General features: G+C 38.3%; 3 protein-coding genes across 3 annotated transcripts in view; 2 read left to right on the top strand and 1 right to left on the bottom strand.

Annotated features, from left to right (window-relative positions):
• Window positions 1-11: 11 nt before the first annotated feature.
• LOC122335309 (zinc finger and BTB domain-containing protein 22-like) lies at window positions 12-8,910 on the top strand. Its single transcript, XM_043233150.1, has 4 exons — window positions 12-166; window positions 1,897-2,111; window positions 3,721-4,587; window positions 5,972-8,910. Exons 2-4 carry the CDS (start codon window positions 1,899-1,901, stop codon window positions 6,890-6,892), a joined length of 2,001 nt encoding a protein of 666 aa, XP_043089085.1. The 5' UTR covers window positions 12-166; window positions 1,897-1,898; the 3' UTR covers window positions 6,893-8,910.
• Window positions 8,911-11,287: 2,377 nt separating this feature from the next.
• Window positions 11,288-19,795, bottom strand: LOC122335294 (death domain-associated protein 6-like). The gene is given in 13 exon segments (XM_043233119.1): window positions 11,288-11,724; window positions 12,586-12,706; window positions 13,444-13,903; window positions 13,986-14,142; window positions 14,811-14,980; window positions 15,208-15,242; window positions 15,244-15,440; window positions 16,325-16,441; window positions 16,563-16,694; window positions 17,350-17,718; window positions 18,610-18,855; window positions 19,072-19,138; window positions 19,705-19,795. Coding segments are annotated over 12 exon segments (2,079 nt in total). The 5' UTR covers window positions 19,087-19,138; window positions 19,705-19,795; the 3' UTR covers window positions 11,288-11,664.
• Window positions 19,796-20,655: 860 nt separating this feature from the next.
• LOC122335254 (H-2 class I histocompatibility antigen, Q9 alpha chain-like) overlaps window positions 20,656-20,953 on the top strand; it is a 2,711-nt gene continuing 2,413 nt past the window's right edge. Inside the window, exon 1 of the mRNA XM_043233069.1 lies at window positions 20,656-20,716. Coding sequence (XP_043089004.1) covers window positions 20,674-20,716 — 43 coding nt within the window. The 5' untranslated portion in view covers window positions 20,656-20,673. The remainder of the gene's footprint in view (window positions 20,717-20,953) is intronic.

A 20,953-nucleotide genomic window follows, 5' to 3' on the forward strand; every position in this document is an offset into this window, starting at 1 on the left:
AGTCGGCCGAGTCTAGAGCAGCTGTCTGGGATTTCTTAAAGGCAAAAGCAGACTCCAAACCCGATGTCAGTCCACCATTACGCTCGGCATTCCCGGACGCTGGGAAACGTCGCTCTATCGCGATGAAAAGCCCTCTTTTGAGTGCCTGACGGACACATTTAAATCGGTAAGATATCCTGCTCGACATAACGAGTCTGATTGAGGAGTCGATCCGCTTGGGTGCTTCTTAAGGCCACACGGATCGGTTCAGTAGCGGCGGGCTAATGTAAATAAAAGCCGTGCGCGAGCGCCTTATTTCTGACGCGAACTCTTTTAAACGTGGCTCCGAGAGTTTAGACGTGGCTAATATTATTTTACTGCAGGCTGACAGCGAGCCTTCGGAGGACACGGGCTGCTTATTGACCAAACACCAAGGCAACTCTTAATGCATAGCGAAACCTCGACGCTCAGGCTTTATAACAGGGTCCGAACAAGCCGTGTTCGTGAGATATGTCGTTATTAGACCGCGGGAGGCTGCCCGACGCGCCAGTGAAGTCGATAAATGAAGTGTCCATGCAGCGCCTGGTCAGTGCCCCTTGTTCTTTGGACCCGCAAAGGCATTGGCTGGGTTCAAAGAGAAATAAAGAATTTCTGATCGAAATCAGTGTCGTTTTATGTCACGAGGATAATCAAAACGACGGCTTTTAGTTTGTTTACGTGTCCGCGTTATAGATTTATGTCGTTTTTAATTAAACACGTAGCACGTATTTGTTACATAAACGACGTTTTCGTTTCATGAGAAAGTGCTTAAAAGTCTAAATGATTTTTTTAAAAAATTCAATTCTGTTTTCGCTCCGGTTTGTAACTGAACTGTGTGTGAACAGGACTGACAAGCATATTGAGTGAAAGTAGCCCGTTTTGTCTGAAATTGTGTCTCAAACACTCTCTGTGTATTTGGTGCTTTTGAGTTTGAACTTACTTTCAGACCGTTAAAAAATGACTTTCTGCTTTTCTACTTATTATTTATTACTACGAATATGTTGCATAAATAGAGTTTGGACATGCTGTATCCACCATCTTATTACTATCATGCAACCTATAGGCATTAGTTGCATTCTGTTGCATCATGGGATTGTAAAGTGTTCATCAAAAGCACACTTTAGAAATCTTAAGATTTGGACACGTGACAAAATCATAATTGTCCTTCATTCACTTGAAATTATAATTGCGATTTATTGATTACAATGAACACAATTTACATTGAATGAGGTTTATACCACTGTTTGAAGCAACGTCACGTCATATTTTTATATGAATATAAATAAGCGTTTTATTGCTTTTCTGTAGTATTAAGCCTCAAATGTCGTCTTTAAATTATAAATACTACATTTAAAAATATGCATGGTATAATGTTAAACTAAAAATATAATTAAAACACTGGAAAAACCCTTAAGAAAGCCTGTAGAAGTAAAAAAAAACACATCTTAAGGACTAACATCAAGTAGCCTAGACTTTGAACAGTTATTGCCTTTTTGAACGATTATGTAATTGTGGCATCCATAATTGAAATTGTGATTAGAAATAAGATTAATAGTGCCTCCCTAGAAACTGTACATATTTATTATGTGCACTGTGTACTGTCTAATGTAAGAAATATATAGCTCCTCCTCTTTGAGTATAGAAGCTGCGACATTTAATTGCATGAAGTGTTCAACGCACTGTTCACACTTAGTTTTTACAGTTAAGTGCATCATTCAGGCATAAGGAACATTTCCTTTTTGGAAATTTCATTGGTGACGTGTATATCACATTATTAATGCTATAATAATGGTGTATAAGAATCGTGCATAAGCATGCAAATTGGGACAAACGTCAATGTTGCACCGCAATGAGTTCGTTGATGCTCCTCCGTGGCAGGAATGCAGTCGGCCGCGGCGGAGCAAGGCTATGGTGACTCTGCAGGTTCGGTGGTGCAGGTGTGCTTCCCCAGCGTGCAGGCCTCGGTGCTGGACAGCCTGAACCGGCAGCGTGAAGACGGCCATCTCTGTGACCTCTCCATCCACGTTCAGGGCCAGGTGTTCAAGGCCCATCGGTGTGTGCTGGCTGCGTCCTCACCTTACTTCCACGACCAGGTACACGCTTACCTCGGAGGAATAAAACAATAAGAAAGTGTGTGTAATAAGCTAAGCTAAAAGCTTAAATTGAATTAATGATCTGACAATGAATCTGATCAATTAAAAAACCTAATTGCATATGTAAGGGTTTACTGAGAAAAAGCTTATAAACCCAGAAAATTATAATAATCTTTACACAAAGTGTGTTGCATGGACTACATTTATATATATATATATATATATATATATATATATATATATATATATATATATATATATATATATATATATATATATATTTATTTATTTATTTGAATAAATAATAAACTAGTATTGAAATCAAATTAATTTCATGATGTTTTTAAAAAATGCAAATAATTCATTTTAATTATCTTTAAACATATTGCATACATAGACTACATAAAATAAATAAATAAAATGTATAATAATTAAATATGAAAAAGTATTTTAGTATAACTGATAATTCTATATTTTTATCAATGTTTTGAATAATTGTTTAATATAATTGTTTAGTAATCCTTTTTTGTCTAATTTACAAAGTACTTTTTAGTATTCCTTAATTTCAGTTTTGGTTATTTTACTTAAACTATACAAAAATGAGAAATGCTCTCTTGGTAATAAGCTGAAAAAATATGAATAATATTTTATTTATATTGTAGTTAATGTTTATTTTATTTTATTATCTATTATATATATTTATGTTGATCTAATATAAATATATATTATGTGTCCTTATGACTTTTATGAGTGTTACTGTAAAATGTATTTAAAGCTATATAAATAAATTAATAGAATAATTAATGTAAACAATTTAAAGCTGTACAGCACACAAGGAGAACTGCATTATAATTATATTAGACAAGTGCAAAATCCAGTCAGGTGCCAAGTTCTGTAACATTTCACAGACCACTTTTCTTTCACAATCAATATTATTAAAGCTGCAGTCCGTAACGTTTGGCGCTCTAGCAGTTATTAAACTGAACTGTGTGCATCTTGGAGAAAAACATTGTAACCGGAGCTTCCTATCTCCATTTTGTAAAAAATTACAGTGATTTTAACGGTAAAAAACTGTGAATTCCCTTCGTTGTATTTCAAATTTTAAATTTTAAAGTTTGAATTTGTATTCTTCTTTTTTTTCTTAGCAGTTATGTTAATAAGGGTTGCATGCTAAATTAATGTTTATTGCATATTTCAGTTAAAAGGTACAAAACAGATCAGTACTTTAATAGGTTGGTATATTAACATTATATCAGTTAATGAAACACTAAACATGGTGACACTCAGTAAACTGAAATATGCAATAAACATTCATTTTACAACATATATATATATATATATATATATATATATATATATATATACACGTAACATACAACTCTTTTGAACATACCTGATAAGAAAAAAACATAGTTATTTAAAAGACAATTTTTTTACCGTATTTTCTACAGTTGAATTCCGGAAAACACAGTTGCCGTAATTTTACAGATTTTTTTACAGTGATTTTGAACAAAAAAAAAAGTTACTGCAGCTTTAATTAATAAAAAAGGCACCCCAGTTGCTGTCAGATTCATCCGTGCAGTGTTCAATAGCCACATCTGTGTTTCAGGTGCTGCTGAAGAACATGTCCACCGTCACCATCCCGGCCGTCATGGACCCGCTGGCCTTCGAGAGCGTCCTCAGCTGCGCTTACACCGGCCAGCTGCGCATGCTTCGAGAAGACATCGTTAACTACCTCACCGTTGGCAGTGTGCTCCAGATGTGGCACATTGTGGACAAATGCACTGAGCTTCTCAAAGAGGGCAGGGGAGGTTCAAGTGGAGCTCAGGGAACCGGAGACAAGGAGAGCGCGGGGCAGAGCGCCGGAGCCAACAAGATGGACGGAGGAGACGCGCCCTCGACTCCTCAGCCTCCCAGCCGCCCGTCTTTCAGCGAGAGCCAGTCCCCGAGCAGCACCAACTACTTCAGCCCCGAGGCGCGCGCGCCGGGCGGAGCCATGGTGACCACCGGAGCCGCGGGAGAGAGCGCCGTTCACTCCACCCCGACCTACTGCATGCCCTCCGGCGGAGAGGAGGGCTTCATGATCGAAGAAGACGAGGAGGACGACGACGAGCTCCTGTTCCCCAGGAAAAGAGACCGGGGGGGCAAGCGGAAGGTCGCGACCTCCGTCTCCGATCAAGAGGTGGGCGTGAGCGACAGCTTCGGCGTCTCCTCGTATCAGGATGGAGACTCGTCTCCGCCCCAGAAGCGGCCGTCGTACAGTCAGCCGAGCATCATGCCCAGGAAGCAGTGGGTGGTGGTGAAGACGGAGCACTCGAGAGACGACGACCTGATCGTGGTGTCGGGAGGAGAAGAGGGAGGAGACGATGAAGAGGAGCGAGAGATGGAGATGGGCAGAGAGAGGGACAGGACATTTAACATATCCAACGTTAGGACCCTCTCTGGACTCAGAGAAGAAGCTGAAATGGAGGCACAGGTCAGTAGTTTTGAACTTAAGTTTATTTTTTCAGGTTTGGATGATATATGTGAGGGATACCTTGCTTAAAATCCTCGGGGGAAGGAGAGAGAGAGAGAGAGAGAGAGGAAAGGAGAGAGAGACAGAGAGAAAGAGAGAGAGAGAGAGAGAGAGAGAGAGAGAGAGAGAGAGAGAGAGAGAGAGAGAGAGAGAGAGAGAGAGAGAGAGAGAGAGAGAGAGAGAGAGAGAGAGAGAGAGAGAGAGAGAGAGAGAGAGAGAGAGAGAGAGAGAGAGAGAGAGAGAGAGAGAGAGAGAGAGAGAGAGAGAGAGAGAGAGAGAGAGAGAGAGAGAGAGAGAGAGAGAAGGAGAGAGAGAGAGAGAGAGAGAGAGAGAGAGAGAGAGAGAGAGAGAGAGAGAGAGAGAGAGAGAGAGAGAGAGAGAGAGAGAGACAGAGAGAGAGAGAGAGAGAGAGAGAGAGAGAGAGAGAGAGAGAGAGAGAGAGAGAGAGAGAGAGAGAGAGAGAAGAGAGAGAGAGAGAGAGAGAGAGAGAGAGAGAGAGAGAGAGAGAGAGAGAGAGAGAGAGAGAGAGAGAGAGAAGGAGAGAGAGAGAGACAGAGAGAGAGAGAGAGAGAGAGAGAGAGAGAGAGAGAGAGAGAGAGAGAGAGAGAGAGAGAGAGACAGAGAGAGAGAGACAGAGAGAGACAGAGAGAGAGAGAGAGAGAGAGAGAGAGAGTGAGAGCACTTTACCTGTGTAAGTGAAAAAGTCTGTCAGTGCAGTAAAGACATATCCATTTGCATATCCATATTCTCTAAAAGTCTTAATATTTTATGCAGTATGGCTTCTGAAGTATATATTTTTTTGTCAATAAATATTTTAGCTGAAAAATTAAATTGAGTCAATTAAATCGTTGTCTTGAATCACTCTCAATTGAATATATGTAAAAATATATTTTTTGTCACATCATAAAAATATCTACAAATTTTATTTGCATTTCAAAACATAATTTTTAAAAATGTTCTTCTGCCATACAGGCTATATATATATATATAAAAAAAGCCACTTATTGTTTTGATATATTGATAAATAATATGATATACCAGTGAGTTTCCTGTCTTACATGCATAGATGTCAAATTCAATAATATAATTATTGAATAATTCATACAGCATAATTCATAATGAAACGTTCTATAAGATGCATTAGTGATCCAACTGTTCCAGAATATCTTTACATGCATTTCTATATTCTATTCTAGATATTTCTTGGCCGATGTAGTGAACAGATCTATTTCAAAACTATTCATTTGTTTTCTGAAGATTAGTTGAATGGGTAGTAAAAGTCAAAGAGCTATCAAGCCACGTGAGACTTGCCATCCTCAACTACCCGCGTGTCTTTTTCCTCTAGGCTGACTATTGCCAGTCTTCAGAAGACTACCTCAAGTTTGAGAGAGGTTTGATGGAGCAGACGTCCTCTCAACACCCTCCGGAGACCCCCGGTCAGTGCTCCAGCAGGACCGTGTCCACCCTGCTCGGCTCAGTTCAGTCGCCGGCCGCCAGAGCCCAGCTCTTCCCTCTGGATATGCAGGGAAACCAGATTCTCCTGTACAATCAAGCCGCCCTGGAGTCTACATCTCCATTGGGGCTGGCAGGAGGCATGTCCGGGGCGTCTCTGAAGGGCAGCCTCGAGCACGGAGCGGTCCACTTACCCGGTCAAGGATCTCTGGGGAGCGGGATGGAAGGATTAGACGGCGGCGCGGCTGGAAGTGCAGGCAAGGTCTTCATGTGTCACTGCGGGAAGACCTTCACGCATAAAAGCATGCGAGATAGACACATCAACATGCACCTGGACCTGCGGCCCTTCCACTGCCCCGTCTGCGCCAAGAAGTTCAAGATGAAGCATCACCTCACCGAGCACATGAAGACCCACACCGGTCTGAAACCCTACGACTGCCACGGCTGCGGGAAGAAGTTCATGTGGCGCGACAGCTTCATGAGGCATCGCTCGCATTGCGAGAGGCGCAGCCGGGCCGAGGCCAGAGCGTCCGAAAGGTCGGTCATCTCTCCGCCGCACCACGTGAAGCTCCAGTCGGCCGGCGAGGCTAGCGTTGGGGTCAGAAGCGGGATTCCCGTTCTGTCTCCGCAGCATTCCATGAGCAACAACGGCGTCTCGTGTCTCAACATGGCCGCTTCCGGGCCTCTTCTTGGAATCGGTTCTCAAAGCGGGCCGCACGGCATTGGATCCGGCGTTTTGGGCATCGGCGGCAGTCGTAGCGGGTGTGTGGAGGAAGTCTGTGAGGGTAACGTCGACGAAAGCAGCGTCACATAAGACGTGTCCCTCAGAAACCAACGTCCCTCTAAACCTGAACACTTGTCTTCGGTTTCAAGGGACTTTGGGCCAGATTTACTAAACAGGGAAAATTAGCGTTCCTTGAAAATTCCTGGAAAGCGCCGATTGGAGGCGGAAAATTACGTAATTTATTTTACATCAAGAAACACTTTTCCATATTGACTAGCGAAATCTAGCAGGAGCACCTAGGTTTAAAAAAGTACTTCCATAATCTATTTAAAGTGCTCTAATTTTGTACTTAATATAGTAATAATTATTCTTGAGTTCTACCTAATTACACTTTCATAATGTATTTAAAGTGCTCTATTTTCGTCCACTAAATGACTACTTAATATATTAAAAAGCTATTCTTTAGTTCTTTTTAAGATAAATGTAAGCTCAACTAAGTGTACTACGAGTGCTAACTAAATGTTTTTGATACAGAGATATGTTAAAGACAAAGTTCACCCAAAAAAGAAAATCTTTCACCCCAAAGCCGTCCTAGGTCCTTGTGACTTTCTTCTTTCAGACGAACACAGAGTTGTATCCCGGCTCTTCCAAGCTCGGTAATGCTGGTGGATAGCAGCCATTATTCAGCTCAATAAATCAGATATAAATGCAAATACTTTGACGTAAAACTAACCTATAGGCGTCCGAGGGGTTAACACATGACCTTCGAAGCAGATCGATGGGTTTTTGTAACAAAAATAATTCTAGTATTCAAATTATAACCTACATTCCTTTAAATAATGCATTTTAGTTAATGTTCAAGGGGTCCCAAAACCGCACAGTTGAGTACACTTAGTAGATCTCAAGTTTATCTTAAATATATATTAAATTAAAAAACAGAGCATTATGGAAGTGTCATTTACTATAATTTTTTTTTTACATGCATTAAAGCATTAATGAGTGGGATTTTAAATAAATCCCGTCCCATGATTCATTTAAATGCTTTACAGACCAAAAGGGAAACCCCTATGAATGCACATTCATTAAGGCGAGTCTTAAAAGTAGGCCTTTTCGGCGCTAATTTTCCACTGCGTGTCTTCAGTGAATCCCGCTAACAGTTTGTAACGCGCATGAGGGTTTGCGCTGGCGCAAGCTGACGGTAAATCTGGCCCTCTGTGCACACGCGTCTGATTCTTTACCTCATGTCGGTGAGTGCGCGCCATACAAGATGTCCCATGTGTGTCTGAAAACAATACCAATGACCAAGTGCCCGTTGCAAGCTCACGTACGTATCTACTCAAAGCCCAGGCTGCTCTGGTGACGGTCTGAAGCGTATCCCGGCCAGGAATACGAGACGGTCACCGTTACGTTCAAGCTGCCTCACTAGCACAGGACTAGTTCACTGTTGCTCTGAAGTGCCGTTCTGTTATTCTGTTGTACAGTACTGTGACTCATTTGGTCCGTTCTTGATGTGAAGTTTTATTGTACCGTCACTCGACTATATACAGTATATTCACTCTCAAAGGTTTTAATCTCTTGTTTCCTTAAATAAGAGACAAGAATCTTGTTTGCTCTGCACTTTGGTGTCTTAAGGCCCGTTCACACCGAGAAGAAAAAAGTCTAACGATAATCTATAAAGTTAACTATAAAGGTACAAAAAAAAGGATAACTATAACGACTGTAAAGATTTGTTTGCTAAATAATTATAACAATGACCAAGAAGGTCTGTTCACACCAAGAACAATAACTTCAACGATAAAGAAAGGCTGGATGCATTCACAAAAGGATAATTATAATAACTATAAAGGTACATTCACATAAACAATGATAACTGTTAAAATAACTGTAATATAAAGGTAAAGACAATAAATATAACGATAGCTATCAAGGCTTGTTTGCAAAAAAGCATGATAACTATCACAATAAAAGTTTTTTCAAAGGTTGATAATTGATAATAAAAATAACGATAACTATAAAGGTTTGTTCACATATGCAGCGATAACTATTAAAATAACTATATAAAGGTTCATTCACAAAAAAGGTAACAGTAACTAAATGTAGAGGCTCATTCATAAAAATCATAGGTAATAATTACTATATAAAAGTTTACAAGTTTCAATAACATAACTAACGATAAAGACCTGTTACGCAAAAATGCTGTAACAATAGCTCTATAATTACATTTTCTATATTAAAAACTACTTCTAAATGTTCACACGACAAATAAGATTAATTAACAATATAATTAAGAACTTTTTCTCTCAGAAAGATGAAGAACTAGTAACAGCGTAAAGAGCTGATTTAAAGTGACAGACACTAATAAAAGCACACACTAAAGCAGAAGTGTATCGTACTTTGATGTGGATATTAATACAGCTATCGTTATAGTTCTGGGTGTGAACGTGCCTTAAAAACGTAAATACTTAAAATTATATAAGAATATCAACAATTATTTTTTTCAGCTGATAAATTATTATTAAAAAACACTGGGAGCCAATAAGAATCTTTTTCACTTTAAGAAGCTGAAGCACAGAAGCACAGAGCATGCTTGTAATAGACAGGACCTTACTGTGCTTTGGACGCTAATAAAGTTCTCATTTCTGGTGTGAACGGAAATGAAGGGCAGGGTTTGTCTGTAGTTGGATCACTAAATGAATCCACTCGCAGTGCATTTAGGCTTCACAGTACGTCCTTTAACCTTAAAAAAACAGTCCCAAGCACCCGGCATCCGACTACTGAACTCCTGCAGTGTTTTAGATGTAGCCTATAACGTACCAGTAGTGAGAGTCTACACGTCTGCCTTCTGTGAAGGCCCAGACCTGACCCGAGAATGGATGAAGTATGCAAATGACATGCCAAATCAGCGTGAACGTCTGCCAAGAGCGCTGCAGACACATGAAGAGGACTTGTTTTAATCGCCTGAGTGGATGTTTTGGAGTATGTTGATGCAGCGATCAGTAGTTGCCTTGTACCACAGATGCACCACAGAACCCATATACCTCAAACTGTTCAATATATTACAATAAATAACACCGGGATGTGAAGACGGCGAGCAGGGAGGAATCACGCTTATCCACACATTCTTATTACTTTTATATCAAACCCGCGTGTGTTTCGGATTAGTGAGCGAACGTCTGAAATCTAATTGAAAACCAACCAGTAGGTAAAAGCATGATTCGGCAGTCTGCTTAGAGATCTGTATTTTGTACCGACGAATGAGAAATATATTTGTTCCGTCTCCAGCTGTTGTGGTGAATCTGAAGTAAATCTGCGACGGACGGTAGCAGACCAAGCGGTTTCCTGATCTGGACCGAATATGACATCGCTTTCACAAGATTCGAGATATTTAAATGAAAGAGAAATAAAGTATGTTGTGCACAAGTTATGATTCACTCGTGTGTCGTTTGTGTTTCAAAGTCAGTTTTTCCTTTTTTTAGGACAACTTTGATTCACTTTTTTTTTGATGAGCCTCTAATGTGTGTGTGTGTGTGTATATACATACATGTATGTTTGAATGTATATATGCGTGTGCGTATACACACATTTAATTATTAGTATAAATAAAAATACTATATTATATATATAAATTTATATATATATATTTGTATATATACACATTAAGAAAATGTGTGTGTGTGTATATATATATATATATATATATATAAAAATGATGTGTATATATAAAAATGTATATGTACATATGCGTATACGTATATATACACACATTTAATTTAGGAAAAATACTATGTGTATATATAAAGAAATGTCTATATAAACATTTAATATAGAAAAAATACTAAATCATGTATACAAATATATATATATAAATAAAATATATAATTATGTAAAAATAAAATAGCTAAAAATAATAATAGCTATTAAGGTATATAAAATTAAAGTTTTGCACATATTACAACTCAGTTATTCATATAAATGTAAGCGTAATGTTTTACAACAGATTTAATTTGGTTAGCACCGTTTTGCTGCGCCTTGTCCTTTTGTCATGTCAATTAAATCCTCAATTAGTTAAGCAGGTTAATTAAAAACCATTTTAATATGACAATACTGATCAGTTCAATAGATCAATCATCAGCAGTTTACAGAAATCATTTCAGTACCAAACGTCAAGCGCAGGAGGACACTTAACTCTGTGCTTGGTCACCTGAGGCCAGTTAAAGGGACGGTTCACCCAGAAATAAAATAAAGTCCTTTTAAATCCATGTTCTCACACTTGTCCTGTATTGCACACAAAAAACGGAGGTGAAATTAATGCCTGATTTTTTTTATTTTTGGGTGAACTATTTTTAACAAGGTGTGACCTTAAAACAAAGCTTCCAATGTTTGTAAATTGTAAAAAGTATATAAAGTAGGTCATAACTTCTGTGGAGAATTAATTGTGCTGAAAAAAAGAAACCCCACAGCGCACTACACAAAGTTCTCAGCATGTAAGTCAAACACTACACAAAATGGGAGCATTTATTGAGTTGAAGAGGGAAAGTTCAGTTTCCCTCGTGACTCTTGGCACAAATGAGGATCGCAAACCCTCAAACTAAAATCATAAATACAATACCAGAGAACGCCTCGGAGTAAGAACGTCTAGAGGCCAGTCCCAGTTACAATATACCAAAATACCTCTAAAAAGCCTGAATGAAGAAGGGCATGCCATTTTCTCCTCGTATAAAAAGTAAACCTTGGCATGGCGTGCGAGTGGTTCAAACCCTGACCGAACCAGTCTCAAATTAAATGAGGGTTTTCAGTTCTCTGTTCACACTGGCAGGCACTAACGGAGCGGGACGCTGACGGAGACGCTGTGACGGACGAACTCAGTCTGAATCAGACAGAACGATCACTTCCTCCGGGTCGCACTGAGTCGCCACGTTCACCTGTGAACACAAGACGCTAGCTTTAGCGCTCGCTCCGTCTTACTGGAACTAAGACGGCTTCGAAACACACACCGACACCACATTAACAAAAACAAAACAAACTTGTAATACTTGAGTAAATATTTACCAATATTTCACCAATTCTTGTTTAAAGTAGAAATACTACAATTACTGAAAGTGAAAATAACTATTAAACTAATTAAACAAAACTAAAACCAAGAAAATTATTAATTTAAACAAATTAAGATGACAAATACAGAAGTAATCTTACTAAATGCTATTATTATTAAATTTTATATATATATATATATATATATATATATATATATATATATATATATATATATATATATATATATATATATATATATATATAAAAAAAAAAATAGCACAATGGTAATTTTATTAAGACTGCTGGGAGGGTTGTAATGGAACAGTCGTGCTAAAATATTTGTATTTTATATATTTGTAATTTATTTCCTACATTTATGCATTTTATTAAATGTTCAGTACACATTTTCAGGCCTTTTGTGTTTCTGATTCATAAAGCCGATGCAAACCAATTAAACTTCATCATTAAACTGATTCCCAGCCAAAAATACTTTTCTTTTTCTTGTTTTTCACTCGATTCATTTACCGCCATAATTTCAGTGAAAATTTCAAGCCAACATTTTACATTTTTGTGTAAAGCTGAAGTACTAAAACTTAAACTGAAAAAAACTATAAAATGAAAACCATTTAAAAATCAATAAAAAGATAAAATTAAAAACTAATTAATTAAAACATTAATTAATGATATAGTACTATATGAATAGAAATGAAAAGAATGCAGTGAGAAGGTTTAATGCAAGCCTCAGTCACCTTATTCCTCTTGGGTGGTGGCGTGGATCGTGAGCTTCTGACCATGAGCTGAGAGGAAGTCATCGTCCTGGGCACATCCTCCTCAGGACAGAAGATCACACCCATATCCAGAGGAATATCACTAATAAACACAACGATTTCACAGCCGTCAGCGGAAATACATCTTCACATCTTCAACAGATCTTGACAAATAGGTGATTTCATCAACTGAAGGTCATTTTCTAACATCATAGAGCTAAATAGATAACTATCCATACATTAATATTCACAATCGTGACAAAAAAAAAGAAAGAAAAAAAGTTAAACTTTTTTTTTGGTTAAACTATATCTCCACGGTCTGAATGAGAATGCAGTCTTACTCTCTGACAGCAGGACAGTGTTTCTTCTGCCGCTTATGAACGCTAATTTAACGTGCATTATAAAGCAAGATGAAAAGAGAATACCATGTAAACTTATCTAAAAAGAGTCATAATTCATATAAACCCCACTCCAAATGTATTGGGATTAGTGCTGTCAATAAATAAATAAATACACACACACTTCTATTTTAGATGCAATTAATCATTTGCCAGCACTATCTCCGACTCATTTAAAGGAACAGTTCTCCCTAAAATGAAAATCCTGTCATCATTTCCTCCCTCAAGCAGTTCCAGATTATGAATTATACCGTCTTCAACTATGGAAGTCAATGGTGACCCAAAACAGCAACTTTCTTCAAAATATCTTCTAGCGTGTTCAGCAGAACAAAGAAAAATCAATTCATTTCCGAGTGACCTATTCCTTTAACGTCTCAACTGAACTGAACTGGCATCCCGTCACATGCCTGTAATGTCCCGAGGAAGTCCTCGTCGGTGTTACCTGTCCTGTGTGCAGTCCCCGTTGGAGGCAGTGGTCCGGTGTTCGGCGGAGGACCGTTTCCTCTTCTTGTAGTTGCCCATCTCGTCGATCAGCAGAGGGCTCGTTTGAGGTAGCGGGCTGCAGTTGGCTGATCTCATCGTGGCTGACGGAGCGTCCTGATTGGTGGAGACCGTCTCGGCGGTGTCGCTTTTACTGTGATCGGAGGAAGTGAGCTCCGCCTCGTCGATAGGCATAAGATCTGAGGTCTGTATGAACGGAGGGCTTTGCTCCACGGCCACGTGGTTCGTGTTAGTTTCCGTCTCGTTTGTGCTGCTGGCCGGAGAGCGCTGGTCTTCATCTCCCTGGTCCTCCTCCGTGTCCTGGGCGGATGATTTGATCGAGGGAGGAGAGTTCTCATCCATCGGCTGGTCATTGTCACTGTTGTTCAACGGCTCCTCTTCCACATCCTCTTCATCGTCATCTGAAACACATCAGTAAAGGAGAAGCGGGTTTTCCCAGCGGTAAAGGAGGAGGAAGATGAAGATGATTTATGAATTTCTTACCCGGACCAGCTTGTTTTTGACTGGCTTGGATCTCCTCTTCAATGTCAGGATCAGAGGAATCATCCTCTTCTTCATCTTCCTCCTCCTCTTCCTCCTCTTTTTCTTCCTTTTCCTCCGTCTCTTTTTCTTTGCTTTCACTCTGCTGCCCATTAAGTGCCTGGAAATATGATGGAAAGAAAAAACTGATTCAAGACTTCTGATGGTTACAAGGAGATTCTAGCTTTAATTTAAATGATGTAGAAATAGGTATAAATTGTATATCATTTAAATAAAATGTAATAACAGCACTGTTTACATAAAGAAATAAGTATGTTATATCAGTTATTGTTTGAATTATTCTTGATAAAATATTATTTAAACATTATTTAACATTAAAATATTATATATATATATATATATATATATCTTAGTGCTATATATATATATATATATATATATACACACACATACACACATACATACAGCATTTATTTAAAAATATTTAGATATTAATGCAATTTTAATTAATTAATATACAGAAATACACATATACACATTCTGTGCACACAAAAAAAAGTTTGTTTTCATGTGATAATACATGATTAATTGTCCTTATCATTTTTCCTCCTATAAATGATATTGTATCATAAAAAAAAGGTTATTACATATTTTATTTTGATTGCTATAAAATATGATAATATTCATGTATATATTAATTTTTTTTTTTTTTTTTTTTACATTTTAGACCGACTCTCTAGCTGAAGACATTTCAGACTCTACTGGAGAAAAAACAAATACAGAAATTAATTACCAAACAATATGTAAGAATATACTGTGTTCCTTTACCTCTTTTTTCTGTCTGTCTCTCTCTTGTCTCTTCCTCATTTCCTCGACCTCTATGTCTTCCTGTTTAATAGCGTATTTGGTGATCACCTCCTCCAGGCTGCTCAGAGCCACGTCTCTGTTTGAGCGGAGTTTGCGGTTTAGTGTTGGATCAGTGAGAGCGGGGTCTAACGCTGAAGGAAACAGGAAAATCACCTCGCATGCTGAACGCACGAGCACCAAACCAATCCACAAGTGTGCAGAAATCATGAATAAACATCAGCCTGGTCCTACACTAAAATACACATGTAGGTAGTTTCAACTGAAACTTGCACTGACTGATCTTGAAACATGTCTTAAGATGCACACCAGAAATGATTACGTTCTGTATCTGAGATGGAGCGTAACCGAATTGAATTACTGGGTTTGAAGGAATCGTGAGATGGATGGGAGCCGGTTGTAGACCATGTCCAGATGGCGTCTCTCCTGGAGTTTGTTGCCCGTCTCTCTGAAGGCTTCTTGAGCGATCTGTGTGGTCTGTTTGCGAGTGAGGATGAGTTTGTAGCGTTCGTTAGTGCGCTGAACCACCTTCAGGATATCGGTGTAGTCCGGCGGGTTGTGAAGAGCTTCTGGACTGTTAATGTAGCGTTCGATCTACAACCGAAGACACCAGAAAACAGTGAAGACGAAGAAAAATGATATTTGTATTCATGGATTTCATTCTATGATTGGTTTTTACCTTTATCTCAAAGATAAGCCAATATCATTTCAAGGGGATATTTCCTGTCATTAATCACTCACCTTTATATCGTAAGAGCTTGGTTTATCATCTGAACACAATATTAAGATATTTTTGATGAAATCCAAAAGCTTTATGACCCTCTACAGACACGCATGCATGCTACTACTGTAAACACGTGTTGAAGACTGAAGAAATTGTTGAATAAAGTTAATATCTATGCTTTGCACACAAAAAGTTGTCCTAGCTTCATAAAATTACAGATGAACCACTGATGTCACATTTCTGTGTCCTTATTGTTTCTGGACCTTAAACGTGTCGGATGTGTTGTGGGGTCAGAAAGCTTTAGGATTTCACCACAAATATAATCATTCGTGTTCTGAATATAAACAAAGCTCTTACGGGTTTGGAACGAAATGACGGCGAGCAATTAATGACTGAATTTATTTTTGGGGTGAACTTGAGTTTACAATTAATTCCCGATCAAAGCTTCACAGAGCGGTTGTGATCATGAACACTGAACCAATCAAACAATCTGATTCAATCAAAAGAAAATGGGACGAGGAAGCCAAGAAAAACTTGCTGGAGCTCAGTCATGTCAGAAATTCAAGACTCATGACCCACTAACAGCACCTTTGAAAGCGTCCTCACGCCTCTTTCCTCAAAGTGCAATCAGAGGATTAAAATGTCCTTCAAGATGATTCACTTTTATCTCCATCACGGGCTCGAGGACAGAGGAGTGAGGGAATGAGCATTATTTTGACTAACGAGAACGAATCTTAAAGAGTAAAGGAAGCACCTTTTTGTTGATCTCTGGGTAGCGTGTCCCACTGTAAGGAATCTTCTGCTCGATCACTCGACCCGTAAGTGTGTTACAGCCCTTCAGCTCACACAGTTTGTCATAGATCTTCATCATCTGAGACCACAAAAACAACGCTAAAGATCACACCTGATAAAACCTCTTTACCTCAAAGTCGTTGTATTGAGAGTCTTCCAGAAGTTTGTATTTGAACCAGATCAGGCCTGAAGAGACTTACCTTGCGTTTGAGCTTGTGCTCCTGAATGTAACTGGAGTCCTCTTTCTCCAGATCGTCGACGCTCAACTCTCGCTCCTGAAGCCGCCGGATCTCCTCGTTGTACACCTTCAACAGGTTTTCCAGGTATGCTATCTGAAACGAGACACACACAGATTACAATGAACATGAACACACAGCCAGACAAAAGCTCACTTCAACGTCTACAAGTATAAAGAACAACTGTAAGATTTCAAGAAGTAGATTCTGATCATGTCATTATACAAAATATCTTTAACGTGAACATTGTGTGACCGATCTAGCACAGATATTTGAATTTAGCCCAATATATTCTGTAAAAGCCTACTCATACACTGTACAAAATATACACCAATAGGGTACAATGTACTGTATTAATTATGAAGAAATTCCCCATATTAATTTCTTACCTGGATTTTGAAATTTGATCATATTTGTGTGGTGTTTTATGATTAATGGTCATGTCTGTAAAAATACTGGATAATATCTGGGCACCAGTTAGTTTTCAGTTGTTATATATGTTATATATATATATATATATATATATATATATATATATCTCAGTTCGTACAATAAAACACTTACGGCCAAAAGTCAATGCTTTCAAATAGGAATATTCCACACTCCACTTTAAATGAAACACAGCGTCCAGACTGTTTTAAAATCCCTACGGATAAGCTATAGGAACTGACTGGAACAGAGCTCATCTAAAAATCCAAGACCACCGTCACGTCAGCCTTCTCAAAGCATAAATTCATTTCATCTCTAATACCTGTCTCCTCGAAGCCCTTTTGGTTTTCTTCGTTTCCTCTTCATCCTCTCGTTTCTCCTCTTCTTCTTTAAGCCGCTCCTGCTCCTGTATGTTTGTGCCGTTGCTCTTCTGCTCAGGTTTCGTCTGGGAGGGCACGGGCTGTATGGAGCTCCTCTTCCGAGCCGTGTGCTGTTTGAGAACGGTGCAGAGTTCATTGATGTAGACGAAGGTTTTGCCGGTGTTGGCCTGGGCTCGTGTGAGGCAGCGGCCCAGAGTGTTACGAAACTCCACCGACGTCAGGAAGGTCGGCAGCGCCTTTGAGTATCTGCTCTGGAGGTAGGTCACGACCTCGGGATGGTCTTGAGAGTGTTTAGAGCAATGCTCCACAAACTGCAGAATAAAGGGTTAGATTCAAGTGGGGAAAAGAGTAGGATAGCTTTAATATGATAACTAAAAAATACATGCTTTTAAGATACATTTAAGACCAAGTAAAGAAAATTTAGGAAATAAATTAATTGGAACACAATGCATTAATATTGTCCCTAAATATAAATATCTTGTTCTACATTGCATCAAACTTTGAAAATAAAACTCTTTTTTTTTTTTTTTAGATTTCCGTTACTTTTAATTCATTTTACACAAAGAAAACACTAGAATATTTTTTATGAGTGTGATCATTAGGCACAGTATAGTTATTTCTATAATGTTAGTCAACACCTAAAGATTCTTAAATAAAGATACATTTACTTGAGAAGCAAAACTAAATAAACCAAGAAGTCTTGTTTTCTGAGTTTAGGACTAAAGTGGGCTAAGAAAAATCTACTTTATTCAAACAATAAGATGATTTTTGTAGCTCATTAACATTTAAAAGCACAAAACAAGTCATAAGTAACAACGGTATGTGTGTAGAAATAGCCAATAATACAATCAGCCATTCGTCTTGAATCATTAAGATCATGTTCCATGAAAATATTGTACATTTCATATCATAATTATATCAAAACTTTGCTAAGAACGGATCCATTTAGTTAAAACTTTAAATTATCTGATTTTGTTTCAAGCAGAAAACAAGACTTCACCTCTTCACTTCACATCTCAAATATATGCATCTTTCTCTAAAGAAGTTTCCACAGGGGAAAACATTGCACTGCATGTAACTTTGTAAGATTTTAAGACAATCGGGAATCCTAAAAAACCTCGCCAGGCAACAAAACACTTAGAAACTGTCCTGTTAGCTATTTTCGCAGTATGCCGTCAGTATATACTTGTTAACAAACACACCTCTGCAAACAGTTTTTCATTCTCCACCTGCAGGACATGAACATCCTTCTTCGCGGAGGCGAACGGAGACTGCGTGATGTGCGTCGGAGCCGGCAGCTGATTCTTCACGGGGGTTTGCGGCTGGCAGTTCGTGGCGTGGGAACAGGACGCGGAGGCAGATGTGGACGCTTCTTCATCGTCGTCGTCGAGGATCACAATGCTGTCCATCACTGCTCCGGTCATCCGGAAGGGAGGAGAGAGGATTTGCTGAGGAGTAATGAATGTGGAGGTGTCAGGCCTGCATGACAGTTACACCAATACCTGAAAACATACTTCATGACTTCACTCTTTGTGCAATATTGATGTCTTAAGCCAGCCAGCAGAGTAGGTATAATTATATTTCAGTTCTATGAAAAAGATTGCATTTTCATCTTAACATCTACATTGAATCAAATGTTTATTTGTTCAGCTTTCTTTACATACTTGAGCACTAAGCATCGAATTGGTCGAGAGACAGGCGAAGTCCAAATAGTCCAAAATCCTTATGTACCTAAAAGAAAAAATATTAATCAGTGTAATACTTCTGCATGCAAGAGACAATTGTGTTAATATATGTATGGCCACATAAATTTAATTTGATAACTAAAAAAAAAAAAAAAACGTTTTTTTAAACGGTTTTGGTTAGTATTAGTCACCACTGCAATAAAAAAAGAAGCAAAAGTCAGGCTATATAAAGAGTAATGATTTTTATTATAGTGACTGTAATGATTATGGTATTTGGCGGTAACTATATTTACAATGGCATCTTTTTTTTAATTTAATTTCACAGCAACCAGATTATTTAAGACTAATTCAAACGACACCTTAACATAACAATAATAACTGCATATTATTTGCCATTCATATAATATTTCGTGTTAGATTGCCTGATGATCTAGCGCTTTATTTCGGTCAAGCGGTCCAGTTTACTTCCGTTTTTAGTTAAAAGCCTTAAACCCTCGCCCATGAATTGTAACTGCATGTGTGAAATTCCTCACAATCTTTACAAACCCATCATAAAATGTTTTTTAAAAAACCCCTGATCGATCAATAAAAAGACAATCGGAAACAACTTACGTGCTCGGATCCTGAAACTCAGAGCTGGACCTAAGTACGGCTCAACATAAGACGCGCTGATTGGCTGGCGCCCAGTAATCGGGTCGCTCATTGGCTAAGAGCTGGCATGTGTTTCTTCTGCTATAAGCTTTGGACGCAGTGTATTCGGATGCTTATCAGCGCCGCGCAGGGAACAGGAGACCCCGGCCCAATGTCATCAGATGTGCATCTTGTTTTGTGATTCCCAGTAGTGCTCAGTTTCAAGTTAAGCTTGTTTTTAAATTCAGCTACAGTAAATGTTCATCTGCAACCTGATATCAACATGAGTCCACAGAGAAAACAGTGTTTGGACCCACTGAAGTTGATATCTTACTTAAATGATCAGTGACGTATATATGTTTAACATAGGCACATAGTTCATTTTGAGGCACACACACACACACACACACACACACACACACACACACACACATATGTGCTTCAGACCTCTATGATTTATGCTGTATGTTTCACTGCAGGATATGCACCAAGCGGTCCAAAGTTATTAAGCTGTTTTCTTGATATATGTTTCTAAATAGGTTTTTATTAGAAAATATTCTATTTATAACTTCATTATAGTTATTTATTTGTTCTATTTCACTTATTAGCCCTCCACCATTAAGAGAAGACAGGATGTCTGGTAAAATAATTGTAATTGCAAATGGGGTGAATTATGATTTATGTATTTATTAATAAGAATTGGTAAATGCCCAACTCCTCTACATTCATCGGTTATACAGATTAAAATGAACTCTTCGACATGAGCATCTAATGTGTCAAAGGTATAATGACTTATTTTTGCGTTTACTTTCGTCTGTCTAGTCTAAGAACACCTCATAGTGATTAGTGATAATCCCATTGTCCTAAAAATCTATTGGTCAGGCTGTTTAACTGCTTTATGAGGTAGCTACATTGTCACATGCTAACGTTTTTTCCAGTCAAAGTTCAAACATGTGGCCTGCTCTTCTGTTCTCTGTTACTCTGACCAGTGCTAGTGAGTAAACAGTTTAAAGTGGACTAGGTTTAAGCGGAACATGTGATTTGATGTTTTAAAGTTATACACTAGTAGTATTAGCATTTGTTTTCTTAAAATGTAATGCTTTGGAATTGATTTTGAAAGTCTCAAATTTAGGAGTTTTTATAACGGGGGCAGTTTCGTTTGAATTATTTCTTATGAATATGTGGATTTGTTTATTCAGTATTTAATACAGTAATGTAGCCAGAGACTTGC

Source organism: Puntigrus tetrazona, unplaced genomic scaffold (genome assembly GCF_018831695.1).
Source record: "Puntigrus tetrazona isolate hp1 unplaced genomic scaffold, ASM1883169v1 S000000746, whole genome shotgun sequence".
Classification (NCBI taxonomy): Eukaryota; Metazoa; Chordata; class Actinopteri; order Cypriniformes; family Cyprinidae; genus Puntigrus; species Puntigrus tetrazona.

What these genes read in the sequence shown, in the direction of transcription:
- LOC122335309 (XM_043233150.1), top strand. Translation starts at nt 1,899, where the DNA reads ATGCAGTCGGCCGCGGCGGAGCAAGGCTATGGTGACTCTGCAGGTTCG. An exon ending in CACCTTACTTCCACGACCAG is followed by an intron (nt 2,112 to 3,720) that starts GTACACGCTTAC and finishes TCTGTGTTTCAG; the next exon opens with GTGCTGCTGAAGAACATGTC. An exon ending in AAGCTGAAATGGAGGCACAG is followed by an intron (nt 4,588 to 5,971) that starts GTCAGTAGTTTT and finishes TTTTTCCTCTAG; the next exon opens with GCTGACTATTGCCAGTCTTC.